At 40.5% G+C, this 22,101-nt stretch overlaps 1 protein-coding gene across 1 annotated transcript in view; it reads right to left on the reverse strand.

Annotated features, from left to right (window-relative positions):
- fam135b (family with sequence similarity 135 member B) overlaps nucleotides 1-22,101 on the reverse strand; it is a 48,693-nt gene that overhangs the window by 13,004 nt on the left and 13,588 nt on the right. The window contains exons 4-12 of the mRNA XM_047344043.1: nucleotides 14,418-14,557; nucleotides 10,365-10,435; nucleotides 9,163-9,336; nucleotides 7,669-7,795; nucleotides 3,955-4,114; nucleotides 3,237-3,286; nucleotides 2,405-2,560; nucleotides 266-339; nucleotides 24-178 (exon numbers count right to left, since the gene is read on the reverse strand). Of these exons, the coding sequence (XP_047199999.1) occupies nucleotides 24-178; nucleotides 266-339; nucleotides 2,405-2,560; nucleotides 3,237-3,286; nucleotides 3,955-4,114; nucleotides 7,669-7,795; nucleotides 9,163-9,336; nucleotides 10,365-10,435; nucleotides 14,418-14,557 (1,107 nt within the window). The remainder of the gene's footprint in view (nucleotides 1-23; nucleotides 179-265; nucleotides 340-2,404; nucleotides 2,561-3,236; nucleotides 3,287-3,954; nucleotides 4,115-7,668; nucleotides 7,796-9,162; nucleotides 9,337-10,364; nucleotides 10,436-14,417; nucleotides 14,558-22,101) is intronic.

Raw genomic sequence — 22,101 nt, forward strand, 5'->3', positions numbered from 1 at the left:
GGTCCACTGAGCTGATGTATTACCTGTTTGAGGAGACTCCACATATCTGTCCTCAAAAATGATGGGCAGGCTGTTCCAGTCCCCATCGATGTCCAGGCACTCAACTGGTAGAGGAGGCATCTTGGTCAGGTAGTCTGAACTCCGAACCTCTGTAGCTATCTGGCCATGTCTGTTGATTCTGAAATAAAACAGTAATATTATGAATAAAACACCTTTCTCCATTCATAGAATTAAATAGTCTCCCCCTCAGTAGACTTATACTTACAGTTCCTCTTGAAAGGTTAGAAACAGCTCTTTGGGGTGTTCAGTGAAGAAGTATGCCTCTGAGAACCTCCTGACCTGATGTTTCCAGAAACAGAAAACACAGTTCGTATCTTGGTGGTGTGCAAATCTCATCTTTATTAGCATTGAAAAGATATGATGATTACAACAGTCAATCTCATTCAGTCGATCACTTGAGATTTAGACTCAAAGAAAGTTTAAAATCGCCTCCAAAGTGTTTTCCTTCTCAAGCTCCAATTAGAAATACATCATTTTTGAAAGTCAGCCACCATGGCATGCAAATCACCATGCACCAAACACCCTATCTGGTGAATCTTCACTCCACAATAATTAGATAATATGTGTTAATTAAAATCCTAACGCGACTGGTGTGTGGCAGCATGGGAGTATCCCCTGGGATAATCTAGTACCGAAGCAAACCTTCACTATTTTCAGACAATTGAGACGAAGCAGTGCAATGTAAGAGAGCCATGAGAGCTACTCCACTGTGAAGCTCATACTCATATTAAATAGACCAGTGATTAGATAGAAATGACACTGGAAATTGTATTAGTCCGTTCACATGGGATTAAGCTGTTAAGGGGTAGTTGATTCATTTTTCTAATACCCTTGTCTAGCGGTCACTGATCACTCTGCCTCTCCAGAGTTTGGTGAAGTGAGGTCATAATTAAAGGTGGCTAGTATGAGTTACATGTCCTCCATTATACATGAAAGGAAATCATTTGTTTGCATATATTGTACTTGTTGGAGGCCCTGTGATTGGCTGGTGACCTTTCCAGGGTGTGCTATACAATTCTCACCCAATGTCAGCTGGGACCTTAAAGGGTTAACTGTATAGATAATGTGTGTATGCATAGATGGATGTATGATTTAATGCAGAATACTTTATACTATTACTAAAGGACAGTTTCAAAAGAGAGATCATTACTTTTATTCTGTTAAATGTTTACTTTCATGCTACTTTTATTAATTATTCTGTCCAGATGCAACGAAACATTCTTGCTTTCACTTTTTTTCACTGCTGGAGAATGACTCAAACAGTACAAGCAGCTCATGTTAACAGACCACAGGACTGAGTGCAGTGAGCTGGTGTCAATGCAGGCCTTAGGTCAGTCCATCAGTCCACCATGCTCAGACTGAACTGACAGAGTTCAGTCAGCATGTACATTGGAGAGGAGGGTACACAGAAGACATGTGCCTCCCCCCGCTCAAGCTTCCAGTCCCCCTCCTCTCTCCCCTCCCATTCTCATTCAAACTGATTCACACTGCTGAGCAGCTCTGCAGGAAACAGCCAAACACAAAAACCCTAAAATGTCTAAATCTCCCCTGATTTAAATTAGATGAAGGACTTTCTTCTCACTTTTCACTGCAACACCTTTGCTCAGCATTTGTTTATTTGAGATTCTGATACTAGTGTGACATCTAGTGGCAGGGATTATCATAAGTATATCATCTTAAATAATAATCAGTTAAATATATGCAACAGTACATTGTGCTTAAAATCGACTACAATGCATGCTTTCCGTCATAATGGATATATTATAGCTAACAGTGTACATCTTTGCTATTGTATTAACTATTTAAATAATCATGGTAATACATGTAGTCTGATGAAGAGAGACAGAAAAGTCAGATCAGAGTAGAAAGATTTCTTCAGGTAAAAGTAAAGACATGAAGTCTGTGTTTTTATCAGTGGATACTTTGTACTTTAAGTTATTTTGTACTCATAGTTACTTGTAAAGTAACTAAGCAGCGGTACTTTCACTTGAGTGCAGTTTTTGGCATCTCCTGCCACCTCTGGTTACAATTCAGATCTTTTTTCTAGTCCGACATGGCAGTTCCTTGAGATTATTTTTAATTTGGTATGGGAACATTTTAGCCTGTGAGACCTTGGTCCTCAAAATTGGTCAGGATATACCTTAAGGGGGGTGGTTATAAAGCTAAAATGTCACTGGTTATGAAACTACTTTGATTGTTCTCTATTTTTGTATTTTCGTGTGGGCACTGATGAAAGAAAATGGCTTATTTTAAACAAATTCTCATCAGTGCACTGTGATGCAGACTGTGGCTCAGAGAACACACACAGTGAATGATGATGCCTCTGACGGTGTGTGATTCTCACCCTGAGCGTGTGGTGCTCCTGGACCAGATAGGACAGGATGTGGGGGTTGAGCACAGCAGCCTCCAGGAAGCTGTTCCACAGCGCAGCCAGCTGGGAACAGAGCTGGCTCACGTCCCTGCTGATCTGCTCTGCTACCTTCTCGGGGCCCTCTTGCAGCTGATGGGAACAGAAAAAAAGCATGTATCCATATATTATAAAACTGGATGCATTAGCTGTCAAAGATTTCTTAAAATATGTCTTCTATTTTAGGATCCCTGCTCAACTTGCTATAATATTTATACCCATTGAAAATAGAGTGTCTGCAGTATTCCAGGTCATCAGATCATTGTAGGCAGCTCATGTTAATGATGTAAATCAATCAACTCATGCTTCTCTCTGTGTGGTGACAGCTTAACCATCATGCCAGTTTACAAATGCATCAATGCTTAAAAGCTATAAGTATTTAATCTCTTCATGATCCTCCTCATGCTTTACAAAGATATCGTTTCATACTACAAAGATATCATCCCCTTGAATAATGTTTTTATATCTGTCGTATATTATAGTAAAAAAGAAATTGTTTAGTTTTACGAGCAGCATTCATTTAGATTGGGGAAATACAATAAAAGAGGACAATGCATGAAAGCGTATGAAATAGATGAAAATTCACTTCAAATGCAATACCTTCAAATTCTGCATTTATAATTTGACAATTTTACTCACGCCAAAAATCTATTGAAAAAAAATCTAAAACAATCCAGTTTTAACAATAAAAATCATATTAAGATTAGCAAAGCCTTATTTTCCATCACAAAGCAATAAGAAAGGTGTGTTTGACGTGGCTGTATCATACCTGTAACTCTATTGTGAGCTGGTTGAGAGTTTCTTCTACATGCAGCGCCTCTGTTGAGAGAAAGGTCATTGGCAGAGCTCAGTGAAAAAGGATATTAAACTGTGTGTGCTAAGTCGTAGTTGTTCCAAACGCTGTACAACACAAAGTCATATATTTGAATTGTAAACTTTTGCAAACATTGAGTCAGAGGTCAATATGTCATACGACAAGTTCTACTTCTAATTCTAAGTATATTTTACCTCAAAAATATTTATTTAAAGTAAATTGAGTATTTTTACATTGTTCATTTATACTTTTACTTAAGTAAATGATGTGAATACTTCTTCCACCACTGTCACTTTGCTAACAATGTTCCGTATTAATCTATGTGGAAATAAAGACACAGAACAACCACTTTTCTTGAAACTTGGTGGAAGGGTGCGATATGGGCCGAGGAAGAACCCATCAAACTTTGGAGCAGATTCGATCAAGAAGGCAAATCCACTTTCATTAAAATGTTTGTGAATCTCTTCATGATGGGCCCCTGCAGGGGTAGGCGCTCTACTTAGCGCTTTTCCAGATTGATTTTGGATGAAAAAAAATCAGTGTCCTAATAATAGGGTTTCACATATTTTAATTGTCACAACACCTTAAATTTGTATTATTTATTTTGAGACTTTCCTGAAGACCAGAAAAACATGAATGAATAAATAAAAAACAGAGCTTTGTTTAAACTTACCTGACATTAGTGCAATCTGCTGGAGTTGTGGGATTTCCTTCATCAGTGCAGTGTAGTATGTGTGCAGGCCTCTGTGTGCCACCAACAGGAGGCGACAGAGCCTTCGGTGCCACGTATGAGCTCTCTGCAGGCAGTCTTCACTGGGCACATAAAAGCTCCCCTGCGGAGACAGGGACCCGGGGTAAAATGTCAGCTGCTATGTAGGTCAGAGATCACCTCTCAGAAAACCGGTCTTCCTTAATAAGGGGACACGAACAACATACTTGAACTTTATAGACTGCGCTGTAACAGATGGGATCATCTCTGACCCTGCATTAAAAGGAGCTTGGTACTGCAAAGGCCAAGTTACTCGGAAGATCAAATGCAACGTTAGAGACAAATTGGCCCTAAACACAGCTTGCTGTGAGCTGTAAAAGCACATCAATACGTACATGTAGCACAGGAGGATGTAACGCATCCCTGTTATGACCTTTAAAAGTTCCCAAATGTGGGAAGCTGCCCAAGAATCCAGCGTGTCACTGTCACTATAAGTGAAAGAAAGATGAAACTGTGTATATCGAATAGTGAGAAGATTATATTTTTGCTGGGTTGATTAATTGAGGGAGCAGCAATAACAATGATTAACAAAGCACGGTCTGTCCTGCTTGTGTGAATTTTAGTAAGAGCTGTAATATGGACCGTGTTTCCAGTAGATGGCTCTCTAACAGTGCTGTAGAAATATTAACTGCATTTCACCATTGTAATTCACAGCAGGCGCTGAGTGCAAAAAAAGCCTCTATCCACAAAGCTACAATTTATCTCAGCCTTGATACTTTAATCGTGTCTCCCATTGATCTCCCTGAAGAGCTAATGGCTTTCTACCCAAACAACCATCATTGTACACATCAGCTGTCACGATTTGGATTCAGTGGGCCTTGAATGTGACCAGCGTCTGCCCTCAATCTGCTGCTCCTTGACCTGAAGCAGTCAGCTGCCCGCGAGTTCTTCCCATGGCTGGGATGTTTTCGCAGCGCCAGCGGGGCTCAGAGCTTTGAAAGGCACGCAGCGCCCCACTATCTGGAGATGTACTGTAATTTGCCCCCAAGCAACTCCAGTCTCCGGCCCTATCATCATACCTGTGTGCGCTCTGTAATTGCAGCAGTGCAGAATACCCAAACCAGGAAGGAACATCTGTATGTTTACTTTCATAATTCTCTTAAGCTTTATAGAGGCCTGCCAGGATCAGTCTGTGAGCGAAGGGCAAAGAAAAATAGCTATTTTCTTCTGTATGAACCAATCATTACCCGGAAACCATAGTTTCCCTCTGTTCTGACAATGCTCAGGATGTGCCCCAGTTCTAACTCACCTGACATTTGACATTTGTTTGGTTTGCTGCTTTTTTTCTTGTCCCCAGCTCAGCATCACAGTGTGTGTCGTGTAAAAGGATCCAGTTGACGACGGCTTTTGTTGCGGTACGATTTCCTCAGAACTGTGTTTTATTTACACCAAAGATTCTCAGGTGTCTCCCTTCAAACAGCAGCATCGTCGTTTTCCACTCAAAATATTGTTCCCTACCACTGAATCTGAGATGTCACAGTTGTTGTCAATGGAACAACAAGCATCTGTTTGTTTTTGTTTTTTTTCACGAAATAAAACCCCAACACTTGACTTGACGTGGTGTTAAGAGGGAAAGTGCTGAAACCGAAGTGTAGCCGCAGGTGAAAAGCTCTAAACAAATAAAGGTGAAGGAAGAGGCGGCCTCGTGTGCAGATTTCACCTGCAGCTATGTAGTACGTGGCGCTTGTGAGCACAACTCATTACTGTGATCAAACGAAACCCCCCTGCCTTGCTAAATACAGAGCTTACTAAAGTGCCCAGCCAGGGGTGGGAGTAAAAAAGCAGGAGGAGGAGGGGAGGACGGGGCAACCTGGGCGCTCATTAAGATTTACAATGAAGGCTGTGACGTCCGCAGGGACCTGATACGTGCGTGTTATAAAAAGGTAGAAAAGGGAACCAACAGCTGTAAAACTGTACGTACAGTAAGTGTGAAGAATTGGCAAACACAAATTAAACTATAAGAGGTGATTTGATGAAATATAAAGGCTATATTGGGATTAAATAACCTGGTTAGGTGTAATCATATCTACCAATACTGTAGTAGTTTCACATAAACCATAGCAGTGGTTATACTACATATTCATTCTGAGCATGTGTTAAGTGTGTTATGTTGACACCGGAGAGGTGAGAAGATGCATTTTAATTCAGCTTTAGTGGGCTAATTATCATGTACTGTGTCCACACCGCATAGAATCTGCATACTAATTCAGTATCATATGCATATACACACTAATCATCGTAGAATACTGTGCAACAAGTAAAACAGGAAACTTAAACATATAAACTGTAAGAGCAAGGCTACAATTGCCAGGAGTTCCAAGCAGTAAATAGGGTTTACTGCACTTTAGTACAATCTGGTTACTATTAGAACTATATGTAGAATGGAATAAATGCTACAAATGCAAAGTATTTTCTGTACGAATGAGTTTTGATCAAATGTTAAACATAAAACCTGATCGTGAAAATATAATTTCCCTTCACAAAACTGAATCATCATTTGTCACTTGGGAAAACTTAAAACCAGTCAATATAAACAGAAGCAGCTTATGTTTGTCTCAGCAGCTTCCTATAAAGTGAATTAAATTAGGGTGACCAGATTCTCCACCTGCCGCTGCTTGGGAAACACTGCACTAAAAGGAGTATGACTGTTTGTCTAGGTAAACAAAGTGTGATAAATTAATTAAACATACAATATCTAGCCTTGGCCACTAGGGGTCTCTCAATCAAAACCTATCAAAATATTTAGTTTGATTGCCAAGTAGCATCATGGGAGTTTCATCTTTATGGAAGAGGTAAAAAGTCAAAAATGTTACTTTACACTGTACGGAAAAAAAATGGCTAGCAGTGTGTTTGTCCGTTGTCATATGTTATTTGTTCCAGACGTTATAGAATACACTCAGGTAAAGCGGATATGAGGTAATTATGAGGCGACAAAATTGAAAAGTCCTGTTACCTTGAATAGAATTGTGGATTTCTCTTGGTTTGATACATGCTGGAAACACTTTAGATAATTTAGGTACAAAAGTCAACAAAACATATATCTTGGTCCGAGTTGTTTTTAGACGTTCTAATGAGGAATTGTTACAGATTATATCTTTAAGCTCCCAGGAAGGTGACAAGACTACACCATCAATTCTGGCGAGAGCGTCTATCACTTCCAGATGCTTGGAGCCTACGTGCCTGGACAGGTGCGTTCATCAGATATTATGAAAGGCCACCGTGCAGCCCAGTAATAATCTGTGTTGGCCTCTGGTCTTTAAGCTTACAAGACTTCATGGGGCCCAGACAAATGACCTGTACTGAGGGACAGTCAGGTCTGGGATCTGTAATCCAGACCAGAGTGCCTCTCTACCCAGCTCTCGGGCTGAATCCTGTTGCTTCTGGATGACATGACAAAACAAATCACAGCTAAATCCATCGGGCTGATAAACCGAGATAGACATTTACGTCATCGCCTGGCATTTAGCCGCTTATTTACAAAAAAAGGGAGCAACCGACTGAACAGAGACGACACCCACTCATTTTTGAGCTGTTGTCAAGCTTTGTGAAGCAAGATGGGCTTTGACTCTCCGTGAGTTTCAGTTTGAACGCCACTGGATCAGCTAAAGGTTGACATACCTCCGAGATGACAGGCTTGCAGTAGCCAGCTCCGAACACAAGGTTCTCTACAGACATGGCAGATGGGTCGCTGGCGCTATCTGGCGAGCTCTTCCCCAGCCAGGAGCCCTTCCCTGTACGTGCAAAGCTGGAGAGAGGACACATGCAGAGACAAACCATGAGTGAGTGTGTGCCTGCATGTGTGTGTGTGTGTAAGTGTTACAAGACATAAGCTGTGAGATACAAGCTGCCACCGTTCCAATCACTCAAGTGCTCCGTTAATCTATTTAATGCATGGATGAAGACTGACTTTATGATATTGACCGTTGAATTCATCAGATAAGTGTTCAGAAAACTATCCATTAAAGCAGTTAACGCATTCATTCAACACATTTTCTCCAGTTCTTCTCTGCTCGCCATATTCATACATGTTGCAAGTCCTATTCACTCAAACACTTTCAAACTATTTTACAATTAAATAACCAAAATCTTACGATGATGATTTCGTAAATGCAGCTTGCCACAGCCGGCCTGTCAAGCTTTGGATTACTGTGGCATGATGCTGCATTAAAAGCAATATTCTGCATTTGAAAGCATGTTTTACTGGAAAATTCAGGAACATACCTTCCTAAGTTAACTTGGGGTGCAGGACTATTTTGTTTTATCTGTATCATTATCATTACCATTAGTATTTATGTACTTCCTTCTGTATTTTAACTTTTAGTTTTCCGCTGTGCAGCACTTTCTATTTTAACCATTCTTTCCTTGGTGTGCAGCACTTCGTCTTTTGTGTTAAAAAGGGCTCTATAAAAAAAGTAATTAACCAGAGGAGCCCATCCACTGTGTTGTATTGACCAATCGTATTGAAGACAGCCATGGACGATTTCAGATTTTACGCCAAATTAGACAATGTCTGCACTTTATTAGATTTAGAAAAATTTGCAATGCAGCAGCCCCAGCTAACATTACAGCAAATAGAGTATAGTTTAATTAGCTAAATACATTTGTAATGGACGCAGCCAAACCAGGTAATGTTAGCAGTCTGATCACACATTTATTCCTTAATATCCTTATTATTATAGAACAGATCATCCCTGTACTACAATACAGAAACTTTGCTGTTTCTTTATTTCCATTTATTTTACATGGATGGTAAGGATATTGACTTTTTGCCCAGAAAACGTAGCTTTAGCCTTTAGCAGCTAGATGTAGCAATCCAAGGCACAATCCAAACCCAGACTGTTGTTTTCAAGCAACTCACTGAGCTAACCGGAGCCTAATACGCTAGCTGATAAAATCTGACATTTCAGTGGGATGAAAAGCCTGCTTTTGTTTTACTCCGTCTCCGTGTTTTTGCAAAAATGTCTTAAAATTTTGAGGAGAAAATTGTCTGCTGTTATTGTAACATGTGCAACCCTGAAAGACTAGACATTCACTTTGGTCTCTGCTGATTATCATTCTATCGTGCTAAATAAGTGATTTGTCAAATGATTGCAAAGCCTTTGTTGTCTCCACCTGATAAGCGGCTGATGTAAGGCAACCAGTGAGGCGTGTATGGAGACAGAAATGACGGACAGGTGGAAGTAGTCGAACATGACGGGGACGTGGTGGTGGAGGCCTCTCCGCGGGTGGAAGTGGAGGCTGAGGGTACGACTGCTGATCAACGGGACAGTCAGTATCTCTGCCAACCTGAGAAAGAGAAACAGAGACAGATGTTTCTCCGGCACACAAATCACAAAGACATTGCATAAATCTGAATACTTGTTTCTCTATTTTGTTGAAAACCTCAAATGACACAATATAAAAACAACACATAAAAAAATGTTAATGTACCCTTGGACTTCATTACAGTGTGTAAGTGCAAAACTACAGATGATGCAAATTAATTAAAGGAAAGTACAGCGTAAGTGCAAAGTAAGTGATTTTATTGCATTTGCGTAAAAAAATAATGTTTGTATGTATTACTCTCTGACCCTGGAGAGTATTTACCTAGATAATGAAAAGGTGCAGCTCTTTGTTTAGAGAGCGAGATCTATCAATGACAAATGTCTTTTCCTTTTGTCAGACTTATTAAAAATGTATACGATGCAGACGACTTCTCACCAATAACCTAACGTCATTATTACCGACATGTTTATTTGTCCTTGCAGCTCTGAAAGAAAGACTCTGAGGAAAAGTCTGCAACTTGACTGGAATGCTAATAGAGACCTGGAGGATGTTTGTCAGTCGTACAGAGTAAACGCAGCCGGACTCTGTGCTATGATACAGAGACGGTGCTCCATAATTCAGTGTTTTGTGGTGCCGACAAGTACTGTAATCACACAGGTATGTAACTTTTAAACACACAACACAAACTACACTCCAATAATGGGACTCTACTGAATACAAGAAAAGAACTCCAACATGAATCGTGCATTTTGCAGTATAAACCAATACAAATTCCTATTCTCCCACTGCAATCATGTTCTTCCAGCACAGAAGTTGTGATCAGCTGACTAAAGAGGTGGCTTTGAACCAAAGAACATAATAACCCCCATTATGCTTGGTTTAAGACTCTCTCTCTCTCTCTCTTAAACACACACACACAACACACACACACACACACACACACACACACACACACACACACACACACACACACACACACACACACACACACACACACACACACACACACACACACACACACACACACAGCAAACTCCTCCAAAACCTACTGTTGCTCATTGTCAGTGAAGTGAAGATCCAGCTTCAACTGAAAGTCCACCTCACTCAAGGCTTCCTCCACCTGCAAAACATTGACACATGTGTTATTAATGCATGAATATGAGAGAACGGTGATAAAGAAGAAGTTAGGCAGACTTTCCTTCAATGAGACAGAATCATTTTTCGCAGAGGTCTGTAAAATGGCAAACTGTGAAACTAACAACGCGACCGGGAGTCTGCAGCCTCCGCTGTGTCTCTCTATTCAAGTTTCCTTACAAATTTAGCAAAATGTTCACGAAATGACCAGAAAATTGGCAAAAGAAAATGCAAGTAAATGCCCATTCTTAAACACTTGTTGGAAACATAAAGCTTACCAGTTGGTGGTGCTAATATTCTATTTGGGGGCTGTCATTGAACATATCAGGATGAAGGTTATTATGCAGCATGGTACAGTCCTGTTGAGAGGATGGTGAAAATATAACTTACGTATCATTTTTTAAGAGAGGGATACAAACTCCTCATCATTCTACACAGATTTGATGTTTTCATCTCTTTGGCCTTCAGTTTGAATCAGTCAGGAGGTTTAAATTCAACACTTGATGAGCATAATCATTTATTTGCTGAATGCATTTTATTTATCGACACAGCACATTTTCCTCATTAACTAAGCATAACATCATGTTTGTGATATTTTGAGTTATTTTCCAGTGTTTCCACTCAAGTTTTGAATGCGCAAATTGATTGGAGCATGCTGGTATTTTGCAGGTAATATTTACCATGTTTACTGTCGTGTTTAACAACATGTATCTTGTTACACTCTAGTAAGTAGCTGAAGTCATAGAAGCTACCATGACAAATAAAATATCGACTTTGGTCGTTTTCACACCTGAAGGTCTGGACTATGGTGCAAACCAAAGGTTCATGTCTGCCATTGTTTACATTTGATCTGGTCAGATTTGGTGTCACAGTTCCATTTAGGTAGCAGACTTAACACTCTAGTATTTACATATGTACGTCCTGGCTTCATCACCTACGTGGGCTGCATCTACCTATACTTCACATTGATTGGTTTGTAGACCGGCGTGCAACTGACGTCACCGCTTTTTTGATGTGGCTACTGTATTCGCTAACTATTTTGGATTTGAATGGAGAAAATACATTAACCGGATCACATTGTTATTTTCATTGCATATCATTATAATATCATTATAGCGTTACCAACAGCAAAATGAATATCCTTATACCATTACTTTTGGAGAAGAAGACTGCAAGCAATCCTGCAACCACTTCAACTTCCTGTAATCGGTATGAAAATCCAAACTGTGTCTGTATCTCAACATTACCAACAATCCAAACTACAGTTCAGTTTGAACCGAACAAAGACCACGGTCATTTGGTGGGATTGAATTTTGCTCCATAGATCTGGACCATGGTCGGTGACACCATTCACACCTGTTATTTTGGTTTGGACTAATCTAAAAGTCTGAGAGTCTGGACCAAAGAAGTAAGGTGTAACCCCCCCCCCCCTTAGACAGATAGAAGGAAGTTTCAAATCTTCTTTGTATAAGTCGTCCAAAAACTCTCAACAACTCATCTGTAGAGCTGAATACCATTCTTCCAAAGGATTCAGTATTCCCTCATTTGGTCAAAATACTCACTCCAAATATCCCAGTATCTCCCAATATCCAAGTGTTCAACTGAGTTGATCACTGTGAACTCACCAACATAAGTCATTTAAATCCCCATTAAACCATTTGTTGACAGCTCGTTCCCTCGTATGGAAGCATATGCGTCCTATGTGCTGTTCCACTATATTATCTCATCTATGTATTCATGTTATTCATGTTTTTTATTTGCATCATCAGCATTTCAAACATGAAACTGATGAAGAGGAACAGTCATCACAAGTAATCAACAAGCATATGGTGGCGATACAGTGTATGTATGCAGTTGGCTGTGAATCCTGCTGTTGGCCACGCCCCCTGCTGTGAGCAGCCTTGTTTGCAATGCTGATTTAGTCACTTCAAAGTTCTTTTAAATGGACTCCTCATTTTCTCTGTGTGGCTTACAAACTGTGTTCCTGCATTTCTTTTAATTCAGAGTGGACTGGACATGATTGAATTTCTCTCATGTTCAGAGTGCCATAGAATATCACGCCTTTTCAAATTCAAAACAACAAAGTGGGGGAAATAAAAGGTTTGATCAGAGGTGGAGCCGATATTGGACGTAATGGAGTCTTTTGAAGATTGAGGTGCAGTGCTTGTTGTAATAAAGGACAGACACAGGTCTTCCTGTCGAAAATTGATTCATACGCACACTTGGTAAACATACATGGCTGTAGTTCTGTCCGTTGCTGATGTTCTGATTGATTAAGCATACATGGGGGTGTACACAGGGGAAACAAGGGGCTATTTTTGTCTGTGCTATCTGAAGCTGTCAGCAGCAGATAACCTCAAGAAGGTTAATGAGCGGGGAGCCTTTGGGAGAGCTTACAGATGAAATCGGATATGCCTTTAAGCTCCTGTGTCTCCATATCTCCACAGGAACATGTAAAATTAGCAGTCAAACAAAGTCATGTCAGACAGAATATGCACATTCTGACTGAAGCAGGAATTCTTTCTCCCTTCTCCGTCTAGAGTGGATGGTGCAGGGTTATGTCACTGAGTGAGCTATGGCTCTCATATGGATGATTAAGCCTCGGGAGGAGCCATCTTATCTTCCCCAAGCTCCGGCCTCTGGCCTGTCTCATCGCTGTCACCGCTGATCAATTTGAGGTCAGGTTGCTCCCGAACAAACAAACGGAAAAAAAAAGAACACGGCAGAGTGGATTTTCAGGGTCGTGCCCACGTTTAAACCGTAAAAGACAGTACATCAATAACTGTCTGACAAGTTTACACACCTGATCATTTGAGCTGAACATGGGCAGTATGGGGGCACAGGCCATTTGCATTTGTTAATTAGAGACATTACTTCTGAGAGGCGGAGTCCAATGACGTCATAGACATAGTTCTACTGATTCTGTGTCTGTTGTGGTTAACACACAGGAAAAATAATTACCTTTCTGTTGAATTTGGGGATTCAAACTGAACAACTGAATCACAGACAAGCTCTATCACTAATGTCTATGTCATATGCTAAGAGAATTCTACCTTCAAGAGTTTCTTTATCTGTATTTTTCAGAGTCTCTAAATGTGTTTTTGTGTAAAACCTGGTAGCTGCATCTGCCTGCTGATATTAAGCCCCCGACATTTTCTGATATTGATAAGAGGCAAATGTTATTGCATTTCTGAACCGCAAGTATTTTATTTTTGTTGTTTTATTTTATTAAGCTTCTATTTGGAGCTGATTGTACAATTATGTTATTGGTTAATAATATATGATGTCAGTAACAAGACTATTTTTTAGAATTACTCCGACACCACATGAATGCACCATTAGTAACAGAGGTTCTTTGAGCTTAATTCTAGTATCAGCATGTTAACAAGCTCACTGGCAAGCTAGTTTTCTGCATGTATGTACCATGGTCACTGCCTTGGTATATATTGTTTTAGCGTGCTGACATTTGCTATTTAGCACTCAATCAAAGTGAAGCATCAGTTTGCCTGAGACACTTTAAAAAAGTTAGGGACTCACTGCTTTAGGTAACTCAAGTATAGAACACAGAGCAGTGATCCTATTGAATTATAAACCTTAATGCCGATATTCCTTTACTTTAATTTGAAATTCAATCTCTCCATTAAAGACAATATTGTTTATGTCAGATGGGATGAAAAAAATGCTTTAAAAAAGGCTATTTAATATTTCGGAAAGACACAAGCTGCAGCTATGCAGCAAAAAGCTGTTATACAACTGTTTGCACTGTCAGTCATGCATTTACAGTCAGGCTACTGACCAGGAATAAGGAATGCCAAATGGCATTCCTTATTCTTTCTCTTCTTTTGCCGCGAGAGGAAGTGTGTGTGTGTGTGTGTGTGTGTGTGTGTGTGTGTGTGTGTGTGTGTGTGTGTGTGTGTGTGTGTGTGTATGTGTGTGTTTGTGTGTAAAATGTCACCAGCATTACTCACCTTCTCTCCGTCCAGCAGCAGGTGGACTTTGAAGCTCATACAGTCATTCACCGTAATCTCCTCGTTTCTGTAAAGGATCTGGAATATCCGGCTGAAGACGGTGCCGTCGTAAACCCCCGCAGAGCTGAAGCTGCATTCTCCTGATGGGGGACACAACAGCATGCGAAATAACAATCAGCTCAATATGTGCCACATACAGTATCACTGATACTATACACTTATCATCACAGCACGAAATTAACCACGGCTTTTCATTTGCCAAAGGCTTCACCAGACATTTGCAGTATGTGCTCAGATTTCTTTTTTAATATGTTCCCATATTTGAAGAGGCCTCACCTGACATTTGCAAATGTTAACTAGGATCTGTGAGGGATCTGAGTTTGTATATTCAGATCTAGTACGATCTATGAATATGTTACCAGATATAAAAAAAGTGAGAAATGAACCGACAGCTCCTCAAAAAATGGGGATAAAACTCCTGGTGCATGTGTGTGTCTTCAATGATTTGTTTTCATTAGTTACTAGAGGTCTGATATCACCACTGATGGCTGAAACTGACTCGCAGTTGCTTCGTGATGTGTATGGGCAGGACCGTGACACCACTCCCCGACCATTACTGCGCATCCTCTGGCTCTAAATGAGGTTGCTACTAGCCACATGAGTTACCTTTAAACAGAGCAAGGCTAGCTGTTTCCCCTGCTTCCAGTATTTAGGCTAACAGCTAGTGACTGTAGCTTCATATCTAACTTGAGGACATAAGGTGGTATCGAGTCGTCTCTTCCATACACCGGATCGCACCAGGATTTTAAATGTCCTTAAAATCCTTTGGGAGGATTTCAGATTATTCCAGTGGAATCGTCCCAGTAAGTGGAACCACTCCTCTGGGCAAAGTGTTCAAGTCCACTTCTTGTGAGCTTGGGACCCATTAGCGCCATTATCTTTACAGTGCTGACCTCTAAGGGAGATAGTGGCTACAAACGAGGAAGTCGTCAGAGCACGATCTTTTTGCATGCATGATAAGGAGTGCTTTTAATTCGACACACATTTTCAAGCAAAGGCAGACATTGATTAATTGGTTCCCATATGCACAACACATTTATGCATAAAATGAAAAATGAGTGTCCCATGTCCCAGCTCCTTAGTGTGTGACGTTTTCTCCCTGCTACTCTCTCACTGCTCGACCTGCAGTGACGGAGGCAGAGAGGCCGTCCAGCTGCGAGCTGTGAAAGGTCTTTGAAATCCCCTACTGAGGTGCCCTCTTTTCTGTCTCATTTCTACCCTCCCTCTCACCGCACGCCTTCTCCTGATGATGCCATGACTACTCGCAGCATCAAGCGGCCCCCGCAAGGAAGACGGGCGTGTGGGAGCGTGGCTGTTATCAAAGGCTTGGTGGGTATGTGACAGAGACGGCATAATCCCTCCAGGGATGAAGCGTGTGCGGAAGGAGTTGTAGCTCTGCATGTGTTAGCGCTGTCTCCCCACAGTCAGATGAATGTCACTTTGATTTTCTTGCTTCTTGACATGCTTCCTTGTCTCCATCTGAGTTTCTGTCCACTGATTTAAGAAGATTAGAGGCGTCACTGTCGCTGTTCAGAAGAATGATCATAAATGATTTAAAATCAGTCCCAGAAATTATTCTCTGTGTGTTTGACCTGTGAAGGAGTCGAGACGGCCCCAGGTTGCATCATCCCCTGTGCTGGGTGGCACTTCAACGTTACCAAAGCCACACAATCAATGTATCTGCGACAGAAACACTCGCATGCACTGTACTACTTTGGAAAGCCAGTTTGTTTTACTGGATTGATTAAACATTAAGCCATGTACCAGGGGAGCAGACGTGAAAAGACCTTGATAATGAAGCTGCTTTGCAGGGAACTCTGCTTTGACATTGATAGCAGCAGTGTTTGCATACAAAGGGCAAGCACAAAAAAAAGACCAATGTACACATGTACACTATAATGCAATCCAATGCAACAGCCAAGCTCAAGTACTATATTTGGAAATCTAACTCTTACTTGGTTTTGTTCAGCTCGTATTTTACATGTGTGTAGCGCCGAATTTAATATGATGTTCTGTGTATTGTAAGTTACAGAATACATAACATTGATCTCACATACACACACACACTTATTTGTAAAATTACAGTTTGTTCTTCCTTGCATAATATAAGGTTAGCTCAATAGCCTCCGCTGTGGCCACATTTAGCAGAGTCACACAGCAACATCTGAATAAATCCATCTCAATTTTGTCCATGTCACCAGGTACAGGTCAAACTCCAATATACCAGCAAACCTACTGACTGCTCTGAATGGGCCAAATATGTGTTTTATTACTTTGAACCAACTTCAACTTCAACTTTATTTGTATAGCACTTTAAAAACAACATTGTTGATCCAAAGTATGTAATAGCAAAATGAAAAAATGAAAAGAAAAACTTAATAGCCCAGACTCAACATAGAACCTTATGATAACTTGTTGCGCCCGATGCACAATGATCGTTTCCCATCCCACCTGATGCCCTATGTCTTTAAGGTCAGGCTATAAGATGATATCATGTCGTCTGACCACAGCAAATATCATAAATGACAAGGAAAAAAAGCTCACTGTGAGAGTGCAGTAGAGCAATTGAAAAACAAGCTTCTTAACTTCTAATTTACATTTTTACATAAAAGTCATAATCCTGACTTTTTAAGTCACCACCATTATGCCATTATAATATAGAATGTAAAGCCAGTTACGTCCAGTTACCTGTGACTTTGCTCTTAGCACGACTTGAATGACTGAGAACCTTTTTTCTTTCCATGGCAAGAACGCTTTTCCATAAATGTCACAGTAAACGATAATTTCCCAAAATATTTACCTGACACCAAAGTATTCTAGAGCAATAAAAATGTTTATGTCCAATAGTATTTCCATGCTGTTCTTGTTAGATATAAATGTGACACTTACGCCCAACATTAATATTTTTTAGTGAGTGAAACCAACAGAAACACATCAAACCCACTCTTTTCTGACGTCGTGGTAAACTGCAGTTCTCACAGGTGTTGGGGCGTTATCACATCCTGCACATTAAAACCTGCCGAAATGCCATTAAGCTTTAGCCACAGTGTGCTGGAAATAATCTGCTTTCAGCCTCTGGTGCTCTACATCTGCTGCTGTGTGAGTGTGTGTGTGTGTGTGTGTGTGTGTGTGTGTGTGTGTGTGTGTGTGTGTGTGCGTGCGTGCGTGCGTGCGTGCGTGCGTGCGTGCGTGCGTGTGTGTGTGTGTGTGTGTGTGTGTGCTTGAGTGTGTGAGTTCCTGTATTTTAAACATAGACCATACAGAGTGAGGACATTTTTGGAGAGTGAGTACATTTTGACCAGTCCTGTTTTAGGGTTAAGACTTGGTTTTAGGGTAAGGGTTAGAATTAGGTTTAGGTTAGGGTTAGGGACTAGGGAATGTATTATGCCAATGAGTGTCCTCACTAAGATAGAAGTACAAACTGTGTGTGTGTGTGTGTATGTGTGTGTGTGTGTGTGTGTGTGTGTATGTGTACGTGTGCCTGTGAATTTCTATAGGTAAAACACAGTATTGCTCTTCATGCCACTAATATGAGCGAGTATCTCTGTCAGTGCAGACGCACTAACTATAAATACCAATCCCACCAGTTTACAGTCTGATTTAAAAACCCCTGTGTAATAGTGCGTCAATCGCAATCATTAAATGCTTCGGTTGAGTGTGTGGCACAATCCTTCACACAAATGTCAAGCATACACTTTCACAGAGAAGTAGGGATTATAGTAACGGATTATTTCCTGTGTGTGTATGATGAATGTATTTCCTGTCAGCAGCCAGAGTGCTGGCCGGTGTGTTGGCTTCATGCTCAGGATGGTGTACGGGCTTAATACACGACCTTGTGGAGGGAGCAGCCAAAGTGAGGGAGGGGGGGAGGAAGCAGCCCTCCAATTACATTATGAATATGATTCTCACTGTAATGTACATTGCAGCAGTGGTATGTGTTTGCCACTTAAATAGAGTCAAATACACAACTGAAGTCAGTGGATTATATATAGGCTGCATTTCCTTAGGGCAACTGAGCTGAATCTGTGAACTTCATAGAGTTAACAAACAGTCTGACTCACACCGGATGTGCATGTTGGATATAAGCCTGTCGTCTGGCACCTATTTCAGGCCATTTCACATCAGGCCTGTTTAAAAAATTCCATTCACTACTGGAAGAAACAATAATCTCTCACCTACAAGCTCACATACATCTACGTCATAAGTCCCACCCCTAGGGTTAGGGTTAACCCAACAATGTATCTTGGGCTTAACCCCCGGCTGAGTGGATTTTGATAATTAAAGATAAAAAAAACTAGCAAGAGCCTTTTTCCCCCCTGATAACAGAAGGACAAAGGGTGCAGCCAGATCTCTCTCCAGACCTACCTATGGAAAAAGGTCAGACTATATGCCTGAGAAACAAACCGCAGAATATAAGATTGTATTAACTGTATGAAATAGACGAGAGGAAAATAACAAATAAATACTGATGCATGTGGTGCAAGATGAATCTAATGAAGTTATGATTTACCGAGCTTAATTTGTGCAAATATTTAAGCAATTGTTTTACATTTTCTGAATGGCTGTTGGCTTGCCTCTCTCCGTGTGCAAGATTAGAAGATGAATAACAAAAATCAAGTACAAACATGAGTAGGCTAGCTTAGCATAAAGCCTTGAGGCAGGGGGGTAACAAGTAGCCTTGCTCTGTCCAATGTAATAAATATGCATTCAACACTTCTAAAGCCACCTAAGTCATCTTAAACAGGTCAGCCTAAAGCTGACCTATTTAAGATGACTTAGATAGACTTATTATTTTTACCCTGTAGATGAACAGATATAAAAGTAATTTGCCCAGTGCTGCATCTAGCTCCAGCTATCGCTCATGAGGAATGTGAGAGCAAGACTTTTGTTAACTGAGTCACCCCATCCAACTGTTCACCAAAAAACAGTTACATCTTAGAGAAATGAAAAATTGTCACTTAAAACTTTCTGTTATTAGTTTAACAACCAGCCTTCGAACATGTGTAACAAAGGCAATTTGTTTCCTAGTTTGCACAAAGCCAGGCTAACTGTTTGATGCTGGATCACACCTTTTTAACAACTTTGTGATTTCATCTTAAATTTGTGGCCTCTTTCAGCTTAAAATATGCCATCTTACCACTTTTAAGTTGACATAATGAATACATGGCCGTTTACACATCAGGCAAACATTAGCATTAGCATTCATTTGAAGACGCATTACTTTAAACCCAATGAATATTTATCTAATACAGTGGAAACCGGATAGAGTGATCAACCGTTTCTATCGATCAAAAAGCTTGAGGACAGAATCGTTCCTATTCAAATGTTATCTAAATAATGGGTTTTAGTGATCAGGTAGTCTGCTTACAGTGATCATACAGTGATCATTTTCTTTTCAAACATGTTTGGACTGTAAAACAATTATTTTTAACAGTGTTTACAGGCTCCGTCAGTAATTTACTGCTCCTCTGTGTCTCTATCATTCTAGTTGCGCAGTGCCAACCCAATCGAGCCAAACCGAGCGGCCCCCTCATCTCTTCCTGCTCTCCATACATTGACTAAGTTTACAAACTCTGTTGTTTTTACCCAGTCTGAGTTTACACATGTGTGTGTGTGTGTGTGTGTCGTAGCGAGCTGAATTATGAATTAATGCACAGATCTGAAGAAAGATTTTATTCATTTAAAAAAGTATGAATATTATGTGGTGATCAGTGTTGATATTGTGGCATCATTTCCAAAAGTTTTAACTGTAATGGGTCAGAGACTAAGCTGAGTCTGTGTGTCTCTGTGTGTTCCCGAGTCAGCAAGAGAGAGAGAGAGAGAGAGTGAGTGTGTGTGCGCAATGTGGTATCGTCCTTATCTTCAAAGGCACCGCTACCTTTCCCTCAAGTTCTGGGTCCATCGCACAGAAGCTACGCAATTCGGTTATAGTGATACATTTTGCATGATACGAACGTGATCACTATAAGCAGTTTCCAGTGTATTCACTTTCAGTTTAGCTCTGTATCTGCATTTAAATGCATTTTTCTAGCTAAATCTTCCACTATGTTTGCCAGCCAGTTGCTAACCTTGCTTCCTCCTTGTGTCTGAAAACTAGTGCTGAAGAAGCCAGTGAAAGTGAACTGCTGCTGGCTGGAAACAATGAACTGACTCTAGTATACTCCACAGAGCTCCGGGATCAGCAGAGTTCATCACCACAAGCGACGCCTTTCACATACAAGCAGTCATGTGACATTGACTACAGCCCAATATAATAATATTGATTACAGCCACTTTTCCACATGGTCGTGTTATTGATTTCAATGTTATAATCTCACTCTTGGAAAGAAAGCAAACTATGCTTGCTTGTGCTATCAATAAATCGACTGTGTATTATGTCGACAAGTTGTCCACATTTACTGGTCTGAGGCAATTTATGTAATGGTGCTCCTTGTTTAATACTGAGTCCTCTTCCAGCTGGCCGATGCTCTATACCTCCTCTTCCTCACCTGACATCATGTAGAACTGCAGATCATGGATTTGGCACCCTAAAAATAGACTGCTGAACATTCCCATTGCAATCGATCATTCATTTTGCAACCCCCTCCATAATGAGGTGAGGAAATAGTCTTTCCTGCCGGTGGTCCTGTCGCTGTGTTTCTCGAGAAATACTCAAAATGACACAAATCACTGTCACAGCTTGAGACACATTATCTTCACAATAAGCCCCTTCCTTGCCACCACACATGCACAGCTCCTCTATAGCTGTGAGAATATCCAAACTGACATTAACTCCCTATTAGCGTTTACCTAAACCATAGGAGCTACAGGCTTAAAAATACAATCCTGATCTTAAAATGTGTCCTCACAATTAAAAACATCCTCACATGAACAGTGGGCTACACTGTCAAAATGTGTCCACACACGCACAGCTATCAGACCACAGAAACACACACACACACACACACACGTGGTTCGCCAGTCATGATAAGCTAAAAATAGCCATTATTACTGTGAATCAGTATTGCCAGTGAAACAGACTCCTGCATTGCCAGAGATCCTGATTTTTTTACACTGAAACCTATGAATACAAAAGAAGGCAGCGCATGTGGTATATGTTATATCACAGAAAGCATCTGAAACAAATTGTATTTAGAAATTAAAACATATAAATGCACTGTACATTTAGCTTACCTTTTACCTAGTTAGTTGCTGTTTATCTGCAGAATCCAGAGAAACTCATCTGTGATGAGATTAGATTTACGTGATAAAATGATTAAACCAAAACCAAAAGCCTAAAGCTCTAAAGCCCACAACACCCCCTTATTAACTTTTAAGGCCAAAATTGAAGGAAGACGTTTTAAAATGGCCTGCTCTGGTGATCTCTATGCTGAACCACAGAAACAGGTCAAGCTTTAAATGGCCTACATGTAAGTTTTTGCTATTGCTACATAGCCAACGTTAGAATTAGCTGAGGCGGCTTACCTACCAACGTAACACAAATGTTGTTAATTAATAATACATTTTTATACTTCTACTACTGGAATGCAATACCAATTTTAATTCTTTTTTCTTTTTCTGTCACTGCTTTTCTCCCACTAAGGCTTGCATGCCAACCCAGTGGCCTGGCGAATCGCTGTAGCAT

The sequence above is a fragment of the Hippoglossus stenolepis genome, chromosome 17 (genome assembly GCF_022539355.2).
Source record: "Hippoglossus stenolepis isolate QCI-W04-F060 chromosome 17, HSTE1.2, whole genome shotgun sequence".
In the NCBI taxonomy this organism is placed as follows: domain Eukaryota; kingdom Metazoa; phylum Chordata; class Actinopteri; order Pleuronectiformes; family Pleuronectidae; genus Hippoglossus; species Hippoglossus stenolepis.